This window comes from Phoca vitulina, unplaced genomic scaffold, assembly GCF_004348235.1.
Source record: "Phoca vitulina isolate PV1807 unplaced genomic scaffold, GSC_HSeal_1.0 scaffold8, whole genome shotgun sequence".
NCBI classification, from domain to species: domain Eukaryota; kingdom Metazoa; phylum Chordata; class Mammalia; order Carnivora; family Phocidae; genus Phoca; species Phoca vitulina.
In genome coordinates, this window is record NW_022589711.1 from 59,399,011 (window position 1) to 59,424,376 (window position 25,366).

The 25,366-nt window shown below is 43.3% G+C and overlaps 2 protein-coding genes across 10 annotated transcripts in view; both read right to left on the minus strand.

The window, feature by feature from the left end:
* YEATS2 (YEATS domain containing 2) overlaps positions 1–13,701 on the minus strand; it is a 105,290-nt gene extending 91,589 nt beyond the window's left edge. For 3 of the 7 annotated variants that reach the window (XM_032407071.1, XM_032407064.1, XM_032407065.1), the window contains exon 1: positions 8,689–8,880. The gene's annotated coding sequence lies outside the window, so the exon portion shown is untranslated. Of the gene's footprint in view, positions 1–8,494; positions 8,658–8,688; positions 8,881–11,513; positions 11,599–13,627 lie in introns of those variants that run through there. The other 4 variants (XM_032407067.1, XM_032407066.1, XM_032407069.1 and 1 more) reach the window with 3 other exon arrangements.
* Positions 1–25,366, minus strand: part of KLHL24 (kelch like family member 24) — an 84,358-nt gene that overhangs the window by 10,308 nt on the left and 48,684 nt on the right. The window contains exon 9 of one of the 3 annotated variants that reach the window (XM_032407079.1): positions 13,657–13,778. The exons of 1 other annotated variant lie outside the window; for it this stretch is intronic. In XM_032407079.1, the coding sequence (XP_032262970.1) occupies positions 13,746–13,778 (33 nt within the window). In that variant the 3' untranslated portion in view covers positions 13,657–13,745. Of the gene's footprint in view, positions 1–13,656; positions 13,779–24,151; positions 24,299–25,366 lie in introns of those variants that run through there. One more of the 3 variants, XM_032407078.1, reaches the window with a different exon arrangement.

Here is a 25,366-nt window from a genome sequence, read left to right on the forward strand (position 1 = left end):
TGCCCGCCTTAACGTCCATCACCCAGTTACCCCACCTCCCCACCCCCTCCCCTCCAGCAACCCTGTTTGTTTCCTATGATTAAGAGTCTCTTATGGTTTGTCTCCCTCTCTGATTTCATCTTGTTTTATTTTTTCCTCCCTTCCCCTATGTTCCTGTTTTATTTCTTAAATTCCACATATAAGTAAAATCAAATAATTGTCTTTCTCTGATTGACTTATTTCGCTTAGTATAATACCCTCCCCTTCCATCCAATAAATTTTTTTTAAAAGTCATTATAAAAAAATAACAATGAGGGGCGCCTGGGTGGCTCAGTCGTTAAGCATCTGCCTTCGGCTCAGGTCATGATCCCAGGGTCCTGGGATTGAGCCCCGCATCGGGCTCCCTGCTCCGCGGGAAGCCTGCTTCTCCTTCTCCCACTCCCCCTGCTTGTGTTCCCTCTCTCGCTGTGTCTCTCTCTGTGAAATAAATAAATAAAATCTTTAAAATAAATAAATAAATAAATAATAAAAACAACACACATACAGACACACACAACTATTGAAGAGTCTGCCAAAGAAACATATAAAGAATACACAATGGGAACTCTCATACATTGTTAGTGAAAATGTAAAATGGTGCAGCTGCTGTGGAAAAGTTTGGCAGTTCCTTAAAATGTTAAACAGAATCGGGGTGCCTGGCTGGCTCAGTTGGAAGAGCCTGCGACTCTTGATATCAGGGCTGTGAATTTGAGTCCATGTTGGGTGTAAAGATTACTTAAAAAAAAAAAACAAAAACTAAACTAAACTTAAAAAAAAAAAAAGTTAAACAGATTTACCAAATGACCTAGCAATTCCACTCCTCAGTATAGATCCAAGAGAACTGAAAAGACATGTCCACATAAAAACTTACATGTAAATATTCATTACAGCATTATTCACAATAGTGAAAAATATGAACAACCCAAATCTCTCTCGACTGATGACTAGACAAAATGTGGTATATTCATACCGTAGAATATTCAGCAATAAAAAATAATGAGGCGCTGACACATGCTACACCACAGACAGACTGAATACAGCACGCTGAGGGAAAGAAGCCGATACTAAAGGCCGCATGTTATACGATACCCTATTTACATGAAATGTGGGGAGGGGGGAACCAGAACCGACTGCTAATAGATATGGGGTTTCTTTCTGGGGTGATAGAAATATTTTGGAATTAGATGGTAGAAATGGTTGCATAACCTTGTAAATATACTAAAACCCACTGAATTATACATTTTAAAGTGATGAACTTTACATTATGTGAATTACATCTCAATTTTTAAAAGTATACACACTCTTGGAGCATCTGGGCGGCACAGTTGGTTGAGTGTCCAACTCTTGGTTTCAGTTGGGGTGGTGATCTCAGGGTCATAAGATCAAGCCCCACTGCAGGTCCACGCTCAACACAAAGTCCGCTTGAGACTCTCTCCCTCTCCCTTTGCCCCTTGCCCCTGCACTTGTGCGCTCTCTCTAAAATAAATAATTTTTAAAAGATTTTATTTATTTGAGAGAGAGAGAGAGAGAGCACGAGTGAGGTGAGGGGCAAGGGGAGACGCAGGCTCTCCGCGGAGCAGGGAGCCCGATATGGGCCTCAATCCTGGGACTCCGGGACCATGACCTGAGCCAAAGACAGACACTTAGCCGACTGAGCCACCCAGGTGCCCCAATAAATAAATCTTTAAAAAATACACACACACACACACACACACACACACACACACACACACACACACACACACTTTCTCTCTCTCTCTAGGGGCACCTGGGTGGTGCAGTCAGTTGGGCGTCTGACTCTCTGTTTCTGCTGGGGTCGTGATCTCTGGGTCTTGGGATGGAGCCCTACATTAGGCTTGCACTCAGGGTGGAGTCAGCTTGGGTATCTCTCTCCCTCTCCCCACTGCTCGCCCATACACACAGGCTCTCATGCTCTCTCTAATACATAAATCTTAAAAAAAAAAAAAAGTACACACGCTCTCAAACTATTTTTTTTTTTTAAGATTTTATTTCTTTATTTTAGAGAGATGGAGAGAGAGACAGCACAAGTGGTAGGGGCAGAGGGAGAGGGAGAGAGAGAATCTCAATCTCCACGCTGAGTGTGGAGCCCGACGCAGGGCTGGATCCCATGACCCTGAGATCATGACCTGAGCCGAAACTAAGAGTCAGATGCTTAACCTACAGCGCCTAAGAAACAAATTAGATAACAATCACCAAGTATCCATAACTAAGTGAATAAAAACATATAAATCAAGCTGAAGTCCCTCTTGGCATTCTCCTTACCCTCAGCCTTCACTACCAACACATACATAACAGGTCTCCCCACACACACACCCTTATAGCTCATTCTTCAGGTAAACAGAATAAACAATCCTTGGCTGGAGAACTAGTTCTACCTCTCTTTGTCTGCAGTCGTCAAAGTTCGCATGCCTGAACACAATTACCTTTCAATGGATTCATATTTCACTCTACCTTCTCTCTTGCTTACTGAAATGCTATTCACCTTTCAAAAATCAAATCAAATTCCAACTCATCCATGAAGTACACTCCAGTCTTCAAAAAAATTTTTTTTTTAACTTACAAAACAGATGTCATAGAAACAATCTGCTTCCTAAGTCTTATTTTCTATGAAGGAAAAATGCACTGACCCTTACCCTTTATTTGGTAGCAGTGTGGAAAACAGGATAAAAGGGGGGGGGCAGGATTAAAGGCAGGAAGATGGGGGTAAATTCAAGGATTGGCAATGAAAATTCAAATAAAAATCTCTGGTTAAATGAGAATCCACTTTCTGAGAATCTATCCTAAGAAACTGCTCTGAATTTACTGTCAAATGTGGGCTACACTTACAGATCTAGAATTTAAATGTTCGTTCTCCTCTTCCTGTATATTTATTTTATAATACAAGACTGGAAGCAGTCTACAGCAAATTATAGTGTATCCAGTGAATGAATATGAAGGCATTTTAATATGAAGGGATATGATCTTATATGTGGAAAACCCTAAAAATTCCACAAAAAAACTGTAAGAATAAATGAATTCAGCAAAGTAGCAGGATACTTAGTCAACACACAAAAATCAGTTGCATTTCTCTACACAGTGAAATATCTGAAAAGGAAATTACAAAAACAATTCCATTTGTAACAGCATCAAAATGAATAAAATACAGTTGATCCTTCCACAATGCAAGGATTGGGGGCACCAATCCCCACACAGTCAAAAATCTATGTATAACTTTGACTCCCCCCAAATTTAACTACTAATAGCCTACTGTTGACCAGAAGCCTTACCAGTAACATAAACAACTATTTTGTATGTTATATGTATTATATACTGTATTCTTACAATAAAATAAGCTAGAGAAAATATTAAACCATGAAGAGAAAACACATTTACAGTATTGTATCAAAAAAACTCCACATATAAGTGGATCCACACAATTCAAACCTGTGTGGTTCAAGGGTCAACTGTACTTAGGAATTAACTTAACCAAGGAGGTGAGAGACTTATACAGTGAAAACTACAAAACACTGCTGAAAGAAATTAAAAACAACATAGTTAAATGGAAACACATCTCATGTTTACAGATTGGAAAATATTGCTTAAAAGTCAGTACTACCCAAAGCCATCTATAAATTTGATGCAATCCCTATCACAATCCCAATGACATTTTTTTGTAGAAATAGAAAAACCCATCCTAAAATTCATATGGAATATCAAGGGACTCTGACCAAAACCATCTTGAAAAAGAACAAAACTGAAGGACTCACACCTCCTGATTTCAAAATGTACCAGAAGCTATAGTAATCAAAACAGTGGTATTGCTATAAACAGAAATAATACAGACCAATGGAACAGAACAGATAGCCCAGAAATAAAACTGACCATATATATGGTCAAATCAATTTTTACAAGAATGCCAAGACCACTCAATTGGGAAAGGACAGTCTTTTCAACAAATGGTGCTGGAAAAACTAAATATGTACATGCAAAAGAATGAAGTCGGACCCTTACCTAACAACATATACAAAAATTAACTCAAAATGGATTGAAGGCTTAAATGTAAACTTGAAACAATAAAACTTCTAATAAAACACTGGATTTGCAAAGATTTCTTAGATATGACCCCAAAGGCACAGGTAATAAAAAAATAAATTGGACTTCATGAAAATTTTAAAACTTTGTGCATCAAGACACTACCAACAGAGTAAAAAGGCAAGTCACAGAAGGAGAAAATATTTGCAAATCATATATCCGATAAGAGATTCCTATCCAGAATATATAGAGAGAACTTCTAAAACTCAAAGCAACAAAAAACTTGACTCAAAGTAGGCAAAAGATTTGAATAAACATTTCTCCAATAATAAACAAATGACCAAATAAGCACTTGAAAAGATGCTCCACATCAGTAATATTAGGGAAGTACAAATCAAAACCACAGTGAGAGGGCGCCTGGGTGGCTCAACTGGTTAAGCGACTGCCTTCAGCTCAGGTCATGATCCCAGGGTCCTGGGATGGAGTCCCGCATTGGGCTCCCCCTGCTCTGCGGGGAGCCTGCTTCTCCCTCTGCCTCTGCCTGCCACTCTCCCTGCTTGTGCTCTCTCTGTCAAATAAACAAATAAAATCCTAAAAAAAAAAAACAAACACAGTGAGATTATCACTTCACACCCATTAGGATGGCTATCCAAAAAAAAAAGAATCAGAAAACAAGCATTGGCGAGGATGTGAAGAAACTGGAACCCTTGTACAATGTTGGAGGAAATATATGTGCAATCCACTATGGAAAACAGTGTGGTAGTTCCTCAAAAAACTAAAAATTGAATTACTGTATGGTATAACAATTCCACTTCCGGGTATATACATACTAAAAGAACTAAAAGCAGGGACTTGAAGAGAGATCTGTACACCCATGTTCTTAGCATTATTTGCAATATCCAGAAAATGGAAACAACCCAAGTGTTCATCAACAGATGAATGGGTAAACAAATGTGATATATACATTTACTGGAATATTATTCAGCCTTAAAAAGGAAAGTTCTTTACTCAAAGAATACAAAAACACTAATTCAAAGGGATGCATGCACCCCTATGTTTACAGCAGCATTATTTATAATAGCCAAGATACGGAAACAGCCCAGGTGTCCACTGATTAATGAATGGATAAAGAAGATGTGGAATATATACACAATGAGTATTATTCAGCCATTTAAAAGAATGAAATCTTGCCATTTGCAACCACATGGATGGAGCTAGACATATAATGCTAAGTGAAATCAGTCAGAGAAACAAAAATACCATATGATTTCACTCATATGTGGAATTTAAGAAACAAAACAAATGAGCAAAGGGGAAAAGAGAGACAAACCAAGAAACAGACTTAATTACAGAGAACAAACTGATGGTTACCAGAGGGGAGGCAGGGGGATGGGTGAAATAGGTGAGTGCACTTGTGATGAGCGCAGGGTAATGTACGGAAGTGTTGAATCACTATATCATACCCCTGAAACTAATATAACACTGTATGTTAACTAACTGGAATTAAAAACTTAAAAAATAAATTTTTTTTAAAAAGGAAATTCTGACACATGCTACAAATGGGTGAACCTTGAAAACATTATACTAAGTGAAATAAACCTGTCAAAAAAGACAAATACAGTTTGATTCTCCTTATATGAGGTACTTAATGTAGTAAAAATCAATCACAGAGAAAGAAAGAATGGTGGTTGCCAGGGACTAGGAGAAAGGGGGAATGGGAGTTATTGTTTAATGGGTATAGATTTTCAGTTTTATAAGATGAAAAGAGTGATGGAGATGGATGGTGGTATGGTTGCACACCATTACAAATGTGTCTAATACCACTGAACTGCACACTTAAAAATGGTTAAGGTGGTAAATTTTATGTGTATCCTACTAAAATTGGAAAAAAAAAAAAAGCATATGTAGGAGTGAAATGTTAAATATGGCTTTTCCATTATTAACCATGTCCTCCCTGATGGAGCATATGTAATAAACTCATTTATTCCCAGAAGGGAAAAATACTTAAGGGGGAAATTCTGCAAGCTCTATGTCAAACTACATATTTTCAATAGCTAAAAGAGCTCTTGACAATCAATTCCCGTAAGTGATAAACACAAAAAGATATACACAGGACAGAAACAGAAAATCACCAATGGCCAATACATGTGAAAAAAATATTCAAATACACTAGTAATCAAGGAATGAAAAATTAAACAAGACACCATTTTTCACCTACCAAATTTACTTTTGGAGCAAATGGAAGTAAGGCATCTCAAAAAAGGCCTAGGTTTTTTTAACCATACTCATTATCTTCACTTCCTCAAGCCCCAACCAATTATTCCAATCTGGTTTCCACCTCCCACTTCTAGAACTCTGGATAATGATACCAATGACTAAGGGTGCCGCCTGGCTCAGTTGGTGGCGTGTACAACTCTTGATCTCCAGGTTGTGAGTTCAAGCCCCACGCTGGGTGTAGAGATTACTTAAAAATTAAAAAAATCTTAAAAAAAAAAAAAAAAGTAATAGTAATACTAATGACAAAGCTAACAACCTCCAAATCCAATTGAGCATCTCACTAAACAACTCAGAAGCATGGATGGACCAATTCTCTATCCTCTATGAACTTATTTTTCTTGGCTTCCATAACACCGGTCTTCTGCTTTTTTTCCCTACCTCACTGGCTGTTTCTTCTGTCCTGTGTTCAATCTTCTTCCCATACTGCACCTCAAAGCACCAATTTCACTTCTCTATACTCTTCCCCTCGGTGATCTCATACAGTCCCATACCTTTCAATATCATCTATGCAATGAACTCCAAATTTTTATCTAACAAGTCTTGGTTCTCTTGTCCATGAGTTCCCAAACCGGTACATCCAACTGCTTCCTCAATATACCAACTTCATAACTGATAGGCATCTCACATTTAATACAGCCACAACAGAACTCAAGATTTTTCCCACCTCAAATTTCTCTTCCATTCTTCTTCCTCTCAGTAAATGTCACAATCTACTCATAGTTGCTCAAAACAAATAGCAAAAAGCAAAGAATTCTCAGGGCATCTGGCTGGCTCAGTCAGTAAAGCATGCAACTCTTGATCTCAGGGTCGTGAGTTCGAGCCCCACACTGGGCACAGAGTTTAACTTAATTTAAAAAAACATATTAAGGGGTGCCTGGGTGGCTGAGTTGGTTAAACATCCGACTCTTGATTTCAGCTCAGGACATGATCTCAGGGCCATGAGATGGAGCCCCACTTCAGCTCCATGTTCAGCAGGGAGTCTGCTGGAGATTCTCTCTCTCTCCCTCTGCCCCTCCCCCTGCTCGCTTGGGCTCACACTATCTCTTTCTCTCTCTCTCAAATAAAAAAATAAATCGTTAAAAATATATATTAAAAAAAAAAAGCAAAGAATTCTCCCATTCCCTCACTAACCCACTCCCAGGTCTTGTTCATTCTACCTCCAAAATATTTTTAAATCTTTGTACTCTTCATCTCTCCTGCCATGGACCAAGGTACTGCAAAGAGCATCCTAACTATCTCCTAGCTCCCACTCTTGCCCTCTTCCTCCACATAGCAGTCAGATTATGCTACCTGCCTTCTTAAAACCTTCAAAGGATTCCTATGAAAACTAAATTCCTAATCAGGGCATTATCTGCTCCTATCTTTGAAAGAATATACACAACCAAAAATCACAATATCTCTAGGCAGTAAAACTATGAATACTCTTCCTCATTTTGCTTGTGTATATTTTTTAATTTCTCTACGATGAATACATGCTACTTATTAAAAAAGGATATTGCTGAGTACTGTATATTACATCGCATTTTTACACCTTAAGGAGAAAAGAAAATGAAAACTGTAGGTAAACTCTAATTATAACTGTTACAAGCTTAGATAAAAATACTAGCAAACACCTATAAACACTCTAAGAATGAGGCGTCAGGGCTGTGAGATTATTGGTGATATTTTCCTCCTCTACTTTCTATTTTTTAACCTAATTACACTCATGATAGAAAAAAAGGTTATGATACAAACCTCATTCATTGTCTTCTGCAATCTGGCCACAACCCACCTTTCTTCCAGGTACTCACTTTCCCAAGCTTTCTACTCTAACCCCGCACGGTGTCACACCTCTGGTGCTCTAACTCGGGCATATCCCTGGAATATCCTCCAACCTTTCTAAATCCCACGCATCCTTCACGATGGAGGGGGACAGTTAGGATGGCGACAGGTTGGAGGCAGATTTCCACGGTTCTTGTTGGTAAACCCACAACTTGCCGGTGCTGGAGCCGAATCTCGTCTCCAATCCCATCACAGGCCACCAAGCTTAACATCCTGAAAGCTCCGGCCATTGGGGCTCAAGGGACCCCCATCTCCTCAGAGAGCGCTGTGCCCCTTAGAAGGACCCTCCAACACACCCAAATTCCAGGTTCCCGCTTCGGAGACTCCCCCCGACGGACACACTCACCCCGGAACCAGCCTCCTCCTCCGGGTCCTCTGCTCTCTGCAGTCACCGGCTCCCTCCCTCTGCTCTGCCGGGGCCGCGCGGCCGGCAGGGTGGGGGAAGGGAGCGCACGTGCCCGCGCCGCCCCCGCCCAGACAATGCCCCGGAGAGCGGAGCGCGCGCCCGGCCGGTCCGATCCCGCTCCCGCCAACACTCACCCTTTCCTCGATCTCCAGCCGAAGCGCAGGGCCCGCCGGGCGCCGCGAGAGGGCACGAGGGAGGTGAGGGAGCGGGCGAAGCCCCGCGGAGCCGCCCCGCCACGAGGCCCCAGCGACCCCGGAGCCCGCGGAAGCACACGGCTCGGCGGAGCCCGCCCGTCCCTTTCGGCCCTGCACGTCAGCAGCAGGGGCGGGGCGGGACGCGCGCGGCGGCGGCGGCGCGCGCGGCCCCGGGGGCGGGACTTGCAGGGATGTGGGCGGGGCCAGGGCTCCAGCTGGTGCTGGGGCGCGGGCCAGGCGGGAGCTGGGGTTGGCGGTGGCCCAGACTCTGATCCCAGCCTGTGCTGCCGCACTGCCTGGGGAGTATGGATGTCCGTTCTGGCAAAGGCACCGTCATTTATCATTTTCGTCCCTAGAAATGGCGAGTTCCACCCTCAAGTTTGACAGAATATTCATTCTGCCAGCATATATGAAGCTTCCACAGTAATAACAGTAGTTATGATTTGTGTGTGTTTATCATCTTGTGCTAAGCTTTGTGTTAGGTGCTAGGGATATATATAACGATAGTTATTACTAACCTATCGTACAGATGCAGAAATTGAGGCTCCGGAATGTTGGGACTTAACTAGTTTACACAACTAGTGAGTGATAGTCCATCAAATCCAATTTACCTCCTAAATATCTTTTTTTTTAAAGATTTTTATTTTTGCGCGCGCAAGAGAGAGAAGGAGAGAGAGAGAGAGAGAGCATGAGCGGGGGAGGGGCAGAGGGAGAAGCAGGCTCCCCGCCGAGCAGGGAGCCTGCCCCGGGACTCCATCCCAGGACCCTGGGATCATGACCTGAGCCGAAGGCAGACACTTAACCAACTGAGCCACCCAGGCGCCCCCCTCCTAAATGTCTTTTGAGCCCACCTTTCCCTTTCTTCCTATAACTCCCTACCTCAGGCGCCTTCATCTATCTGCCCAAGACTGCTATAGCTCTCCAGGGATCTGTTTCTGTCCCCTTTCACTCTGTTCAACTCGCTATGTAAAGATTTTCCAGAATGCCTGGTGGGTCAGTTGGTTAAGTGTCTGCCTTTGGCTCAGGTCATGATCCCAGGGTCCTGGGATCCAGCCCTGCATTGGGCTCCCTGCTCAGCGGGGAGCCTGCTTCTCCCTCTCCCTCTGCTTGCTCTGCCTGCCGCTCCCCTTGCTTGTGCTCGCTCGCTCTCTGACAAATAAAGTCTTAAAAAAACAAAAAAATGATTTACCACTGGAGCTGAGTAGTAGGTTTAGAGAGAGTTCACTTTATAATTTTTATGCTTTACATATGTTATCAAATTTTGGGACATATTTAATGTTTAATAAAAATGTTTTGAAGAATTTATTCCTTTATCTCCGATAGCAAGCCCAGCGCACTGCACAGCATGCACTCAAAAAGCATTTGTTGGGGGCACCTTGGTGACAGGGAATGGCTGGAGAATGTGACACAGAGCCTCCTACTCTTGGTTTCCACTCAGGTCCTGATCTCAGGGTGGTGGGATGGAGCCCCTCCTCAGGCTCTGCTCAGCAGGGAGTCTGCTTGAGATTCTCTCTCTCCCTCTCCCTATGCCCCCCCAACCGCCCCACACACACCTGCACTCTCTCTCGCTCAATAAATAAATAATCTTTAAAAAAAAAAAAGTATTTGTGGAATGAATGAATGAATAGTAGGGCCAGGAACTGACTGCAAAGCTCTGCATGATAAGGGAATTGAAGGATTTATAATACATCACCCCTGGCACCCTGACCTTAAGGTCTATTACAGGTAAAGATAGATTAATAATATTTATTCAGCAAAAAAATAATAATAATAATATTTATTCAGCAAATCTTTATTGTGTTTCTGTTCTTTGTTCTGGCACTGTGTGCCAAGCACTGCGTTAGGCACTAAGGATCAGAAAGGAACAAAACGGTTCCTGCCCTTGTGAAATTTATAGACAATGTGATCTGAAAGGCCAGGAAAGTCCTCCCTGATCCTGAAGCGAAGACCCAAAGAGAGAATAGGAACTGGAGAGGTAGAAAATAAATTTCATGGAGAAAGAGGTAGGGTAAGAGTTCAGCATGAGCGTGTCAGTGCTCCCCTGCTTTTGAGGTCTAACCATGAGGTAGAGACTGCTTTTAGGCAAACAGGTTTGAGCAAAGGAATGAAGAAAGGGCCTGCAGCAACCACCTGGCTGAATACAGACAGGCCCATCAGGCAACCCATCTCTAAATATCCATAGGCCCTAACTAACCCATGGGCTACTTACCACCAGGCATAGTACCAAAAAAAGGAAAATTCCATACATGGCCCTACCTCCTCACCGTCCCCCCCCTTTTTTTTTTTAAGATTTTATTTATTTATTTGACAGAGAGAGAGAGTGGCAGGCAAAGAGAGTGAGAAGCAGGCTCCCCACCAAGCAGGGAGCCCGACATGGGGTTCGATCCCAGGACCCTGGGATCACGACCTGAGCGGAAGGCAGACACTTAACCGACTGAGACCCTTAGGCGCCCCCTTCACCGTCACCCTTTAAAAACAGCCCCCACCCACTGCCTCGTGGCAGACAGCCTCTTTTTTGCTGTCCCACCTGCCGCTCCCTTGTGGTGTTTTCAATAAACTTCTATCTCCTTTGTTCTGCCTCAGGTGAATCCTTTCACTGCCCATGCCACCTGATCATCAACCCACATTTGGGGGCCCCCAACCGATCGGACAGACACCACATGTAGACACCACATAGAAGTGTCCAGCTAACTGGGGGTAGGGGTGGGGCTAGAAACCCACTTCCCCTAGTCCAGCTTGGTTGGCTGCCTAATTCTGGCAGATACCTCACATGGAGCGGGGCTCAGGCGCAGAGAGTGGTATTAGCGAGAGAGGATGCTGCTTCTAGTTGTCCTCAACTTACAGATGGTGTGCCAGAAACCCAGACTTCTCTGTAGGCTCCCTGCAAGGCAAAGTAGTATGGTTGAGAGCCATGGATGGGACAATGGGTATTGTGCCAGGGACCAGGTGATCCTAAACCAGGGGCAGTGGTGGACTGATTGGCAGGGAATGGCTGGAGAATGTGACTAAGACCCCAAGGATGAGCAGAGCTGAAGCCCCCAGCAAGAGCTAAAGTGCTCCCAAGTCCGCTGGTGAGAGGAGCAGGGATGGAGGGATGGGGGTGAGAGAGATCCAGACACCTGAATCTCAAGGAGCTGAAGCAACAGATCATGAGTTTGCCAGCCAACAACCTTAGCAGCTGATGCCAGCAGGGCTGTGGTGACCAGGAGCGACTAGGGAGCAGAAGCCAGTAAGGACCCAGACTACAGCCCACAGCTGTGCGCACTGATCCGGGACTCCTCTAGCCACTGGCTCTAAGCTTCGCTTTGATCCCACACGCCATCTTGGGAAGTCAAGGTGGGGAAGGGAAAGTTCTGGCAGGACTGCAACTTTAAACTGACTGAATGTTTCCCCCAAATGAGACCTTTGAAGACAAGATAACTTTATTGGCAAGTTTAAGTTTAGCCCAGTCCCGGATAGCAATGAGAGCCTCTGAAAAAAGTTTGCCTCATTTAATGAGATATAACATAGCTACAAATTTTTACATATATGCACACAATGTGCACATTTCCGTAACAGAGGTAAGCTCTATTAAGGAACTGGGCAGAGTAAAGACAGCCCAGCGTAGGGGGAGCACATTTAATATGGAGGTGGAAAAGGCCTCCCTGAAAAAAACACTAAGTGAAACCTGAAGCAGGATAGAAGCAGGATAATGCCTGAGGCAAGGTGAGAAGGACAGCCAGGGTAACTTAGAGAAGAGCAGAGTGGCTGGGGATGAGGCTGGGAGCAAGAGCTCAAAGGAGGTGGCATTAAGATTTTGATCTTTGCTGTAAGAACAACAGGAAGTCATTAAAGGGTTTGAAGCAGGGGTGTCATGTATTTTATTTGCCCGTTTAAAAAGATTGCTTACCTCAGCTAATGGGTGGGGAATGACTGGAGGGGTGTGTGAACAAAGCGGCCACTAGACGGTTGGAAAGCAATCTGAGTCTCCCAGATGAAAAATGAGGATGGCTTACCCTGAACAGTGGAGATGGTAGGAAGTAGGAAGATTCAAGAGTTGTGGAGCGAATACCAAGAGACTTGGTAATGAACTGGGAGAAGACTGACCCTGCTAAGTCAAATGCATGTAGACAAAGCCACCATCCTTTGAGCAGACAGAGTCCTGCACAGCTGGAGTTTGGATTTCGGGCCCCTCCTTAGCCAGGCCTCTTCAGCCGGCATTCGCCCGCACATGGAGGGGAGGTAGGCCTGGGAGGAGAAGATTAGGAGGGAGAAGAACTGAGGCCGACCCCCTCCCCCCAGGTTTCTGGCATTGGCAAATGGGGGATAGTGGTGCCATTTCCTGAGGAGGGGAGGAAAGTCTGAAGGAAGAACAGATTTTGTGTGTTGGGGGTTGGGTGAATCAAGAATTCCCTTTGGGACCTTTTCAGTATGAGCCATCCACCTGAAGAGGCTAAACAGGCATCTGTTCACACGACCATGGGGCTCAGGGGGGATCTGGTGGGTGGCGCTGTCAACATGCCTTTACCAGGCAGCTGGGGGGAGCTGTGAGATTACAGTGAATGACAACACGGTTCGGAGGGCTTGCAGAGCCATAGCCTACAATGTCACACCTTGCTTCAGATAAGCCAACGCTCCAGGGGCGCCTGGGTGGCTCAGTCAGCTGAGCGTCCACTTTTGGTTTCAGCTCAGGTCATGATCTCAGGGTCCTGAAATTGAGCCCCACGTTGGGCTCCAGGCTCAGCAAGGAATCTGCTTGAGATTCTCTCTCCCTCTCCCTCTGCCCCTCCACCTGCTCGCCTATGCACGCATGCTCTCTCTCTCTCTCAAATAAATAAATAAAATCGTAAAAAAAAAAAAAAGCCAACACTCCAAACATTGAGAAATTTCACATACTAACCTGAATTTCTCCTCTTGTGACAACTTCGCAGCTGTGGTAACCTGGACCCAGCTTGCTATAATCAAATATTGGCTAACACCATGTATCTCTCAGGCAGTGTTCCAAGCACGTCACAGATTTAATCTAGACAACTTTTTTCTTCTTCTCTATACTTTAAGGAAGAGAAAAACGAAAGCACAGAAAGGTTGAGTAACTCGGCAGACTGCTAAGAAGTGGTGGAGATGGGCGGCACAAAGAGGCCCTCTGGCACCAGGGTCTTAGCCACACCCGCAGGCTGCTGGAAAGCTGCACCCCATTTAGAGAAGCCCTATTGGCTGCAGCGGGTGGCCCCACCCCCTCCCTGGTGTGCTCCTGCCCCCCCCAATTCCATACCCAGCCGCAGTTGCCATGTATTGTTTTACTTGAGCTGTTGTTTTCAGATGTTAGAGAATTCTTTCTCTGTACCAAGTAGAAAGTTAAAAATATTACATTGATGGGTGCCTGGGTGGCTCAGTTGGTTAAGCATCCGACTCTTGATTTCGGCTCAAGTCGTGATCTCAGGGTTATGAGATTGAGTCCTGTATAGGGCTCAGAGCTGGGCTTATAGCTTGCTTAAGATTCTCAAGGTTCTTGGGGCGCTTGGGTGGCTCAGTAGGTTAAACGTCTGCCTTCGGCTCAGGTCATGATCCCAGGGTCCTGGGATCAAGCCCAGCATCTGGCTCCGTGCTCAGCAGGGAGCCTGCTTCTCCCTCTGCCTGCCTCCTTGCCTGCCTACTTGTGATCTCTCTCTCTGTGTTAAATAAATAAAATCTTTAAAAAAAAAAAAAGATTCTCAAGATTCTCTCTCTGTGCTGCCCCCCAACCCTGTTCGTGTGTGCACTCTCTCTCTCTAAAAAGGAAAAAAAAAAAATTAAATTGACACGTGTAATTTCTATGGGTAAGAATTTAAAAATTATTTGGTAAATTTCTGTTTGTACATTATCTGATCAGATAAAACTAGTAAAAACAGATTAATATTCAGGTTAAATACGTATGAGAAACTCTTAACTATGTTTCCATGCTTCTGATACAATCATACTTCTGAGGTGATCTCTTATTCCCAAGTATATAAGATTAAAATGATAGAGCTAAGGCAACTAAAATGTTAAGTAACTTTTACATTTGGAACGGTTTTATTTAAATAAGGTTGATCTCCTTAGACTGAGGTCAGGGAGATTTTGGCAATATGCTTAAACTTAGTTTCAACTCTTAGGAAAAAAAATATAATTTATGTAATCTCTTATAGCCTCTCAAGTGGGAAAGGGGGATGGGTGATTTAAAGACGTATTTATTTTCGAGACAAAGAGAGCACGGAGGGGGGTACGGGGAGGGGCAGAGGGAGATGGAGAGAGCAGACTCCCCACTGAGTGCAGAGCCTAATGTGGGGCTTGATCCCAAGACCCTGAGATCATGACCTGAGCCGAAATCAAGAGTCGGATGCTTATCTGACTGAGCCACCCAAGCGCCCCAAGATGGGTGGTCTAGATTGCTTACCAGTGTCTTCCTTAGTAAATGTGTGGGAGGAAAGAGGCAGATATGGATGTTAAATGTGCATTAATGGGGAAAAAAGCAACTGTCATTAACATTAGTCAAGAAGGTTCCAGGAGTGGTGACACTGACCCAGGAAAAGGAGCCTGTAGTTGGAGGGGCCTCACTCTGGGAGATGTGCCAAACAGCTCCTAGCCAGGCTCCAGGGGGGCGGGGCCCTGGGGGCAGACTGAAAGCAACAATCAGGGAAACAAGGAAAGCCTGAGAAGGATGGTGAACTCAAAGTTCTGCCTGAGGCCAAAACTGGCTCAAATGGGAAATTGCTGCTAATCTCTGACCCAGAGATTCAGGTGTCCTGGCCTATTCCCTGGAAAGACCATCCACCCTTCCTAAGATTAACATGAGTGGGACCCCAGAGCCCTTAAGATAATGCATTCACTTATCAGGTTGCAATACTAATTAGACTTCTTAAATGAGAATCTCACTTATTTACAGCCCCAAGCAAACTGTAGTTAGTGCCTGGGAATTACACTCAGGCAGTTAAAAATAAACAATTATTGGGGCACCTGCCTGCCTCAGTTGGTGGAGCGGGCGACTCTTGGTCTCAGGTTGTGAGTTCAAGCCCCACATTGGGTGCAGAGATTACTTAAAAAATAAAAAACCTTTAGGGGCTCCTGGGTGGCTCAGTTGGTGAAGCATCTAGATGCCTTCGGTGCAGGTCGTGATCCCAGGGTCCTGGGATCGAGCCCCTCATCGAGCCCCATATCGGGCTCCCTGATCGGCGGGAAGCCTGCTTCTCCCTCTCCCACTCCTCCTGCTTGTGTTCCCTCTCTCGCTCTCTCTCTCTCTCTCTGTCAAATAAATAAAATCTTTAAAAAAAAAAGCCTGAAGACTTCTGGTTTTAATTTGGTTACATTTTCTTATATTTTTAATTAGCTTTTAGGTGTCCAGTTAATATAGTACTGAGATATTTTCATTTATTTGCTTTTGAATAAAGATAAATAAGTGCTGAGCTTATTGGTTGACATAATTTTTAATATCCTTTAATTTCCTTGATGGTATTGACTTGTATGGTCCTCTGCTAGTTTTTATCATGATGTTTTCCTGGCTTCCTATTTTATGATCCATCTGTTCTAGAAATGCCCCCAAATGCCCTTAGTCAAGAGGTATAATCCTGACTGTAAATAGCCTTCATTGCCAAATATAATAAGAGGCCTCTGGTGGCCTCAACTGAGCCAAAACAAAGAATGTTGCATATATCAGGTTTCAAAAATCAATTGCTGTGGAGAGTGCTATCCTGTTGACCCTGATGTTGGAACTCTTAATCTGCCTTCACAATGGCAGATTTTGGGATGTTACCCCTGTAATCAGATCTCAGTTCCTCCAGTGCAAGTGAGCAGGGGATTTTAGCTGGTAAGAGCAATCTTCTGCAAATTGACCTTGGCACTGATTCGAACCACATGGGTAATAATTTTCATTCTCCAAACATCTCCGAACTCTTATACTTTGTATGACCATTATGATTCTCCTTCTATGCTTATATAATGCCTCATTCATATGTTCAGAGTAAACTCATCCAGATTTGGTGTTCCCCAACTGAGCAGCAGATAATGTCAGAACAGTCATAAATGTGCCTAGAGAAGAATTGTTCACATTATAAAAGGAACAAAAGGAGGAGAAACTGTCAGGGAATTTTCCCTGCTGTTTTGTATTGTATTCATTGTAGATAAGACCAAGTGGAGAATCTGAGCAGTCAGAGTTTGTGTATAGAATGAATTTGGGTCTTCATGGCTCCAAATGTGGGCAGTCTGTTTTAAAGTAAAAAAACAAAGCAACAAAACCCCATAATATTGGGCATAAAAGCTGGGAAAACTTCTGTGTGACCCTTGACTATATATACTGCTTGTACAATGTTGACACTTTTTTTTTTTTAATTTAAGTAGGCTCCACACCCAGCGTGGAGCCCAACATGGGGCTTGAACTCACGACCCTGAGATCAAGACCTGAGGTGAGATCAAGAGTCAGACACTTAACCAACTGAGCCACCCAGGCCTCCCAATGCTGCCATTTATATTTTGCATAAAAGATTTATTTATGCAACAACAAAGGCATAAGAAGCTGTGCCTCTCCTCTTCCCCTCGGGTCACCTTGTCTCCTTCATGAACTCTTTCCTTTTTTTTTTTTTTTTTTTAGATTTTTTAAATTTATTTGATAGAGAGAGGGAAAGCACAGAGGGAGAGTGGGAGGGAGAAGCAAACTCCCTGCCGAGCAGAAAGCCCGAGGTGGGTCTCCATCTCAGGATCCTGAGATCATGACTGGAGCCGAAGGCAGACACCCAACTGACTGAGACACCCAGGCCCCCTGAACTCTTTCCTTTTAGATGTGATATACACAGCAACTTGGTAGACTTCACATCCATTCTCCACCTGTTCTCCCTTGCCTCCTTCTATAGGAGCTGGACAGTTGAACACTCAATTTCCTACCCTCCCCTGCAGCCAGAAGTAACCATGTGACTCAGTATCCAAGATGAAACCACAGTTCAACGAATGAGAAGAACTCCCCAATCAGAGAAAGACAAGCATCATATTATCTCACTGATATGTGGAATTTGAGAAACAAGACAGAGGATCGCAGGGGAAGGGAGGGAAAAATGAAACAAGATGAAACCAGAGAGGGAGACAAAACGTAAGAGACTCTTAATCTCAGGAAACACACTGAGGGTTGCTGGAGTGGTGGAGTGGGAGGGATGGGGCGGCTGGGTGATGGACATTGGGGAGGGTATGTGCTATAGTGAGCGCTGTGAATTGTGTAAGACTCATGAATCACGGACCTGTACCCCTGAAACAAATAATACATTATATGTTAATTAAAAAAAATTTTTTTTTAAATAAAAGAACTCCCAAAGAAGGAAGAGAATTGTTGCCCCTCTGTCCCCTTGAATTTGGATGTGATTCCTGAAGGTCCAGCAGCCATCCTTCAACCATAAGATTATAAACCAACACCTTAAAAATAGTGGCGCCGAAAGAAAGCAGCAGTCTGGGTCTTTAATGGTGGTATTCATCCTCTGTACCAGGTCTAGACCGCCAACTTGCTATGTAAGAAAAATATCCTTTGTTTAAACAACTTGTAACCAGGTTTTCTATTATTTCTAGCCAAGGACATTCTTGTATGACACAGAAGATTTCTTCAATGTGTTTCTTTCCTGATTTTCCTCAACTTCTCTGATAGTTCTTTCTCAATCTCTCTCCCCTCCTCCTCTTTCTCTGCCAATGCCTAGATACTAAGGTTTCTATGTCTTTTGTCATTGTTCTGTTCTCATTTCTTTTTTTTTTTTTTAAGATTTTATTTATTTATTTGACACAGAGAGAGAGAGTACAAGCAGGGGGAACAGCAGGGAGAGGGAGAAGCAGGCTCACGCCAAGCAAGAAGCCTGATGCAGGGCTCCATCCCAGGACCCTGAGATCATGACCTGAGCCAAAGGCAGACACTTAACCAACTGAGCCACCCAGGCACCCCTAAGTTCTCATTTCTTGAATAATTTTCTCCCTGTGTACAGCTTGAACTGCCCCTTACATACCAATGAGTTTCTACTCTAGACCATAAATTTAGGCCTCTATCCTGAACCTGGACCATTATTTTCAAGTACCTTTAAGACATTTCTCCTTGCATGGCCCTGAAGAAAATTCAGCCTAACCACAGTTACACTTGTTTTTCTCCCCTCCAAAGCTTACTTTTCTTCCTTTCTCCCCTATTTTGGTTAGCAGTTCCACCATCAACTCAGTTATCTAAGATAGAAACTCTGGAATCTTCTACTCCGCATTTACCCTCACAAGTCTCATCCAATTAATTGGTCTCCAGGTGTTAGTTACTGAGTCCACCTTCTTAATTCTTGGTTAATTCTCTCTCCTCTCCTCCCTCAGCCATTGCCCTGGGCCAGGTGCCCACTCTCTCACACCTGGATTCACGCACCTTCTAACTGGTGTGTTGCCTTCCTGGTCTCCCTACTTAATGCATCTCACCTGCCAGCCCAACTTCCTCTAACAGAAATCTGACCACCTTGCCATTTAAAATGCCTCCCAGTGCCCCACCCCCCCTTGCTTAGGGCTAGGGGTTCTCAAATTTTAGCATCTGCATTACCTGAAGGACTTGTTCAAACAGATTCCTGGGCCGTCCTCCCGTGTTTTTGATTCAGTAGGTCTGGAGTGGGTCCTCAAATGTGCATTTCTTTTTTTTTTTTAAGTAGGCTCCACACCCAACGTGGGGCTTCAGCTCATGACCTTGAGGTCAAGAGTTGCATGCTCTACCGACTGAGCCAGCCAGGCGCCCCCTAAAATGTGCCTTTCTAACAAATTTGGGGATGATGCTGATCAGGGACCATACTTTGAGAACCACTGGCCTTGGCTAAAATGAAAACTCATTAACGTCAGGTTTAAGATTATTTACAATGTACTTTCCCAGTTTCTGGCTGCTGCCCCCCACATTCCTGAAGTTATTTCCAGAGTCACCTTCCGCTTCTACGGACATGCAAGGTCTTGACTCATTCTATTCCCCCTGCCTGGAATGCATGTCATTCTTCTCATTCTTGGCAAACTCCCTTACCAGTTCTTCAAGGAAAGTCCAGCTCTGACCTTCCATTCTCTTAAAAATTAATTTACTGCTTCCTCCTCTATACTCCTTGTCACTTTATACATAAGGTACTTTATAGTCTTGCTACTTAAACTGTGGTCCTCAACTAATACTAGAGACATCACCTAGGAGCATGTTAGAAATGTGGACTCTCAGGCTTCGCCCCAGACCTATTGGATCAGAATCTACAACTTAACAGGATCCCCAGGTGATTCCTGTGCAAAAAGAAGTGTGAGAAGCACTGCTGGGCACGGCTTCATGCTAGGCATTGTGATGGGTGGTTTGATGACATTATTTCCTTTGATCCCTTCAGGAGTCCCATGTTCATTATTATTGCCCACAATTTATTGAAGAAGTAAGAGGTTGGTAGTAGCAGAGCTGGGATTCAAACCTAGGACCATCTGGCTTAAAAAAAACCTGTGCTTGCTGTATTATACCTATTATCTCCCTATGACGGGTCTTCACACATAGCATTGTAATTATCTATCCATAGATCTGGCTCCCTGTCCATGTAAGGAAATGCTGCTCTGGGCTAAGTCTCTAGTCTTCAAGGATAAAAACAAGGAAGAATCTTTGTTCTTTCTCACTGTCAACTCCAGTTCTGATAGCAACTTTGGTAGGATGAGCTTCTTGAAGGAAAGAGTGTACATGAATTTTAAAAATCTAACAGCTTTATTGAGATATAATTCAAACACTACACAATTAACCCATTTAAAGTGCACAATTTGGTGGTTTTTAATATATCCACAGAACTGTGCAACCATCACCACCATCAGTTTTCAAACATATCATCACCCAAAACAAACTGCATGCCCTTCAGCCAGTCACTCTCTGTTTGCCCCCAGCACCCCAACTCTAGGCAACCACAAACCTACCTCTGTCTCTGTAGATTTGTCGATTCTGGATGTTTCACATGGATGGAATGGCACAATAGGTAGCCTTTTGTGACTGGCTTCTTTCACTTAGTCTAATGTTTTAAAAATTCAGCCATGCTGTAGCATGTATCAGTGCTTCCCTTCTCTTTATTTCTGACTAAAATTCCATTGTATGGATATGATACTTTTTATTTGTCCATTCATCAGTTGATAAGACACTTGAGTTGCTTCCACCTTTTGGCTGTTATAAATAATGCTGTTATGAGCATTGCTGTATAAGTTCTTGTGTGGACATCCATTTTCAGTTCTCTGGTTATATACCTAGGAGTGGAATTGCCGGGTCATACGGTAACTCTGTGTTTAAGTTTCTGAGGACCTGCCAGACTATTTTCTAAAGGAGCTACATCGGGGCGCCTGGGTGGCTCAGTCGTTAAGCGTCTGCCTTCAGCTCAGGTCATGGTCCCAGGGTCCTGGGATTGAGCCCCGCATCGGGCTCCCCGCTCCACGGGAAGCCTGCTTCTCCCTCTCCCACTCCGCCTGCTTGTGTTCCCTCTCTAGCTCTCTCTCTCTCTGTCAAATAAATAAATAAAATCTTTAAAATAAATAAATAAAAATAAAGGAGCTATATCATTTTAAATATTCAGCAGCAGCCATATGGGGATTCCATTTTTTCCACATTCTTGCCGATGTTTGTCATTATTTGCCTTTTTAAAAAATTCAATTTATTTAAACTAAAAAGAACTTATCTTTTTTATTATAATCATTCTAGCGAGTATGAAGTGCTATGTCATGGTGGTTTTGATGTGCATTTCCCTGATAATGAAGGATATTGAGCATCCTTTCATGTGCTTGTTAGCCATTTGTATAACTTCCTTGGAGAAATGTCTACTCAGATCTTTTGTCCATTTTTGAACTAGGTTATTTTATTTTATTTCTTAATTTAATTTTTTAATAAGTAGGCTCCATGACCAATGTGGGGCTCAAACTCGTGACCCTGAGATCAAGAGTTGCATGCTCTACTGACTGAGCCCGTCAGGGGCCCCTTAATTTTATTCTACTTTAAGTAAACTCTACTCCCAAAGCGGGGTTTGAACTCATGACCCCAAGATCAAGAGTCACACACTGTACTGACTGAGTCAACCAGGTTCCCCCCCTACTTTATTTTTAGTTTTAATTCTAAGTGTTCTCTGTAAGTTATGAGTTGAATTGTGGCCTCCCTTCCCTCCAGAGATATGAAGTCCTAACCCCCAAAGCCTCAGAATGTGACTTTACGGAGATATGGTCTTTACGGATATAACCAAGTTAAAATGAGGTCTTCAGGTGGGTCCTAATCCAGTTATGACTGGCATCCTTATAAAAGGGGGGAAACCTGGACACAGACAAGCACACAGGTAGATCATCATATGAAGATGAGGGCAGAGATCAGGATGATATAGCAGAAGCTAAGAAACACCAGAGATTGCCAGGAAACACCAGAAGCTAGATGAGAGGCATGGAACATATTCTCCCTCATAGCACGCAGAAGAAACCAACCTTGCTGATACTTTGATCTCAGACTTCTAGCCTCTAGAACTGGGACACGATACATTTTTGTTGTTGAAACCACTCAGGCCATAGAACTTTGTTATGGCAGCCCCAGGAAACTAGTACACTATATATTCTAGATACAAATCCCTTATCAGATAATATGATTTGAAAATATATTCTCCAATTCTATGGATTGTCTTTTCAGTTTCTTGATAGTATCCTTTGGAGCACAGAAGTTTTTAATTTTCATGAAGTTCAATTTAATTTTTACTCCTTTGCAGGGTTAATTTTCTTTTTAAAGTTTTATTTATTTAAGTAATCTCTACACCCCACATAGGGCTCAAACTCATGACCCCAAGATCAAGAGTCACATGCTCTTCCCATTGAGCCAGCCAGGTGCCCTTGCAGGGTTAATTTTTGAGCCCAGTCTTTGAGGTTTGTTCTGATCCTAGGAAGGGTCTTCTTAGCTGGTTTCTTTCCCTAGTTCTCACTGATAAACTAGCTTGCCTGTGATGTTGTTCATTGGTCTCTTGGAGCCACCAGGATCTTCTTAATGGCCCACCACCATGATTTTCAAGACCTCCCTTAGGCTTGAACTTCCCCACACTTGTTTAAAATAGCTTTACAAGCAGAGTGCTGGGTTGGGGTGGTAGCGTCTGGTCTGCTCGGTCTGTCTTTTTTGGGGTGGAACCTCTAACATACAAGCGGGGAGCTGGGGGAAGGGTGTCGTCACCTCTCAGTGATACTCACCTGGAAATTAGCCTAGGCTACACGGAGATGTGGGGGATGAGGAATACTAATAGCCTGCCCTTCCCAAAGAGATATTCTTGACTGAAAACTGGGATGAGCCTCACCTTCTTGATCACACTGGCTTGGAGTGTAGCTTCTGTCACATTGAGTTAGGTGGGAGGGTGAGGTTAAGAATGTGAGGTGGCGGGACGCCTGGGTGGCTCAGTCGTTAAGCATCTGCCTTCGGCTCAGGTCATGATCCTAGGGTCCTGGGATGGAGCCCCACATCGGGCTCCCTGCTCAGTGGGGAGCCTGCTTCTCCCTCTCCCACTCCCCCTGCTTGTGTTCCCTCTCTCGCTGTCTTTCTCTGTCAAATAAATAAATAAAATCTAAAAAAAAAAAAAAAAAGAATGTGAGGTGGCTTAAGTGCTACAGACTCCGTCTGTTCTTACTAAATTTCAGTAGATTTTCTTGAATAAATGTTTCTTCACTTACTATATGCCCTTAGGGCAATTTCTAGAGACTTTAAATGGTTTGTTTTCTTTTTTTTTTTTTTAAATCATTTTCACCAGTTACAGTTGTTTTGCTGGGGTGTGGGTCCATAAAACTCTTCACACCACTATTCTGGGAGTAATTTATAACATTTTGATAAAAACAGGATCATTGTAGCTGTGGGGGTAGGGTTAATAGGTGGGGGGTAGGGATATCAGTAGCAGAATAAGTCAGGAATAGAAGATTGGGTAGCAATCAATTAAGACTTCCAGTTAGCATAACAAAAGAGGGCAATAGCTGTAAACCAAACTGGGGACCACTAAAAAATTTTGGAGGCTTTAAAACTTCCCTATCCCTTTGTTTTTTGACATACCCCTCATGCTTCCCATAGTGATTATCAATAAAATAAATATTCATTACCTACTCTGTACCAGGCACTTTGTCAGGTCCTAGGAATAGAGTTAGGTTAATAAGACAGACTTGGTCCTTGCCCTCAAGGAATGAAGAATAAATCCGTTTGGAAATCGGAAAGGCTTTATAGAAGAGCCAGCATTTGAGTTGGACTCAGAAGCAAGGAAAGGGTTGCTCCAAACCTAAATTTAGACAGAAACCCAAAACCTAATGATAAGGTCAGGGGAAGTCACTGTTATGTAAGATGCTATGAAATCATTAGGAATATAATTTAACATATATTGATGAGATTTTCCAGTTCTAGGCATATTCAAAATAGGTCATTTGTCACTGGCGCTCTACCTTCTCTTCTCTCTCTTTTCACTTTTCAGTGACCTGGGGCTTTCCGATACTATCCACTAAGGCTTCTTAGTCCAGCTCGTCCTTTCCCTTGGACTGGATTCTTGGCTAGATCCTTGGATTTCACCAAATAAGAAATGGTTCCTGATTTTAAAGAGTCCATAACCTGGGAGAGGGAGGTAAAGAGTCAAACAGAAAAGTACCATGACAAAGGTATATAAAGGGGGTAATGGGGATACGCAAGAGCTCATCTAACTCAGACTGGGGTGGGAAGAGAGTGGTCATGGGATTTCCCCCGAGGAAATGAATTCTAAGCTCTTTCAGAGAATGGGAGAGATAGCTGGAGGTCAGGTATTCCAGAAGAAGAAAGCCAAGGCACAGAGATTGGTAAATCCATGAAGCATTCCGCTCCCCTGCCTCCCCTCCAAGATTTGGGGAATTCCATATTGTATTTATTTTGGCAAGAAGCAAAGCCTTCCTCTCCCTAAAGAATTCAGATCTCTCTCCCTGGCCCTTAGTAACCAGTAGGTATATGAACTAGTGTCAATCAATTGGTTGTTTCCACCGGGGATTTCAATCAAGGAGTAAATGAGGTAAAGATAAATTCATTAGCAGTTATGGTGGATGGGCAGGGATGTTCCATTCAGATTGTTTCCGCTTAAAGATCACTGTTGTGTGTCCTTCTTCATGGCTCTTTTCTGCCTGTTTTCCAGGTCTGATACTTGGCTCTCTCATCAGTTCTGTGAGCCTTTACTGCCTTCCAATAAATTCCTTATTCAGATATATTTGGTTTCAGTCACATGCCAGCTTTGATCTTAGGCAAACCATTTGGGAGGCTCTTCCACACAAGAGATGATGAAGGCCTGAACTAAGACATTGGGAGGGAGAATGGAAAGATAGCTAGACGGAGGGACAGATAGATAGATAGGCAGATTTAGATATCAAAGAGGAAGAGTTCCAAGCACAAGGTAGATACTCAATATATATTTGAATGCATGATTGAGTAACAGAAAAAAATTACTTCTGGATTTCTGTCTTTGAGAAGCGATTTTGTTGCTATTTGTTGCAGAAGAGAGAATACCAGATAAGTGAGTATTTTTGGAGAAAGAGATTCTAGAATTTCAGGTGCTAGTAGTCCCATATTAAAGACTAAGGCAGAAATTTCTAAAAGACATTTGGATACAAGCAGGGGCGCCTTTTTGGTGCAGTTGGTGGAGCAGGCAACTCTTGATCT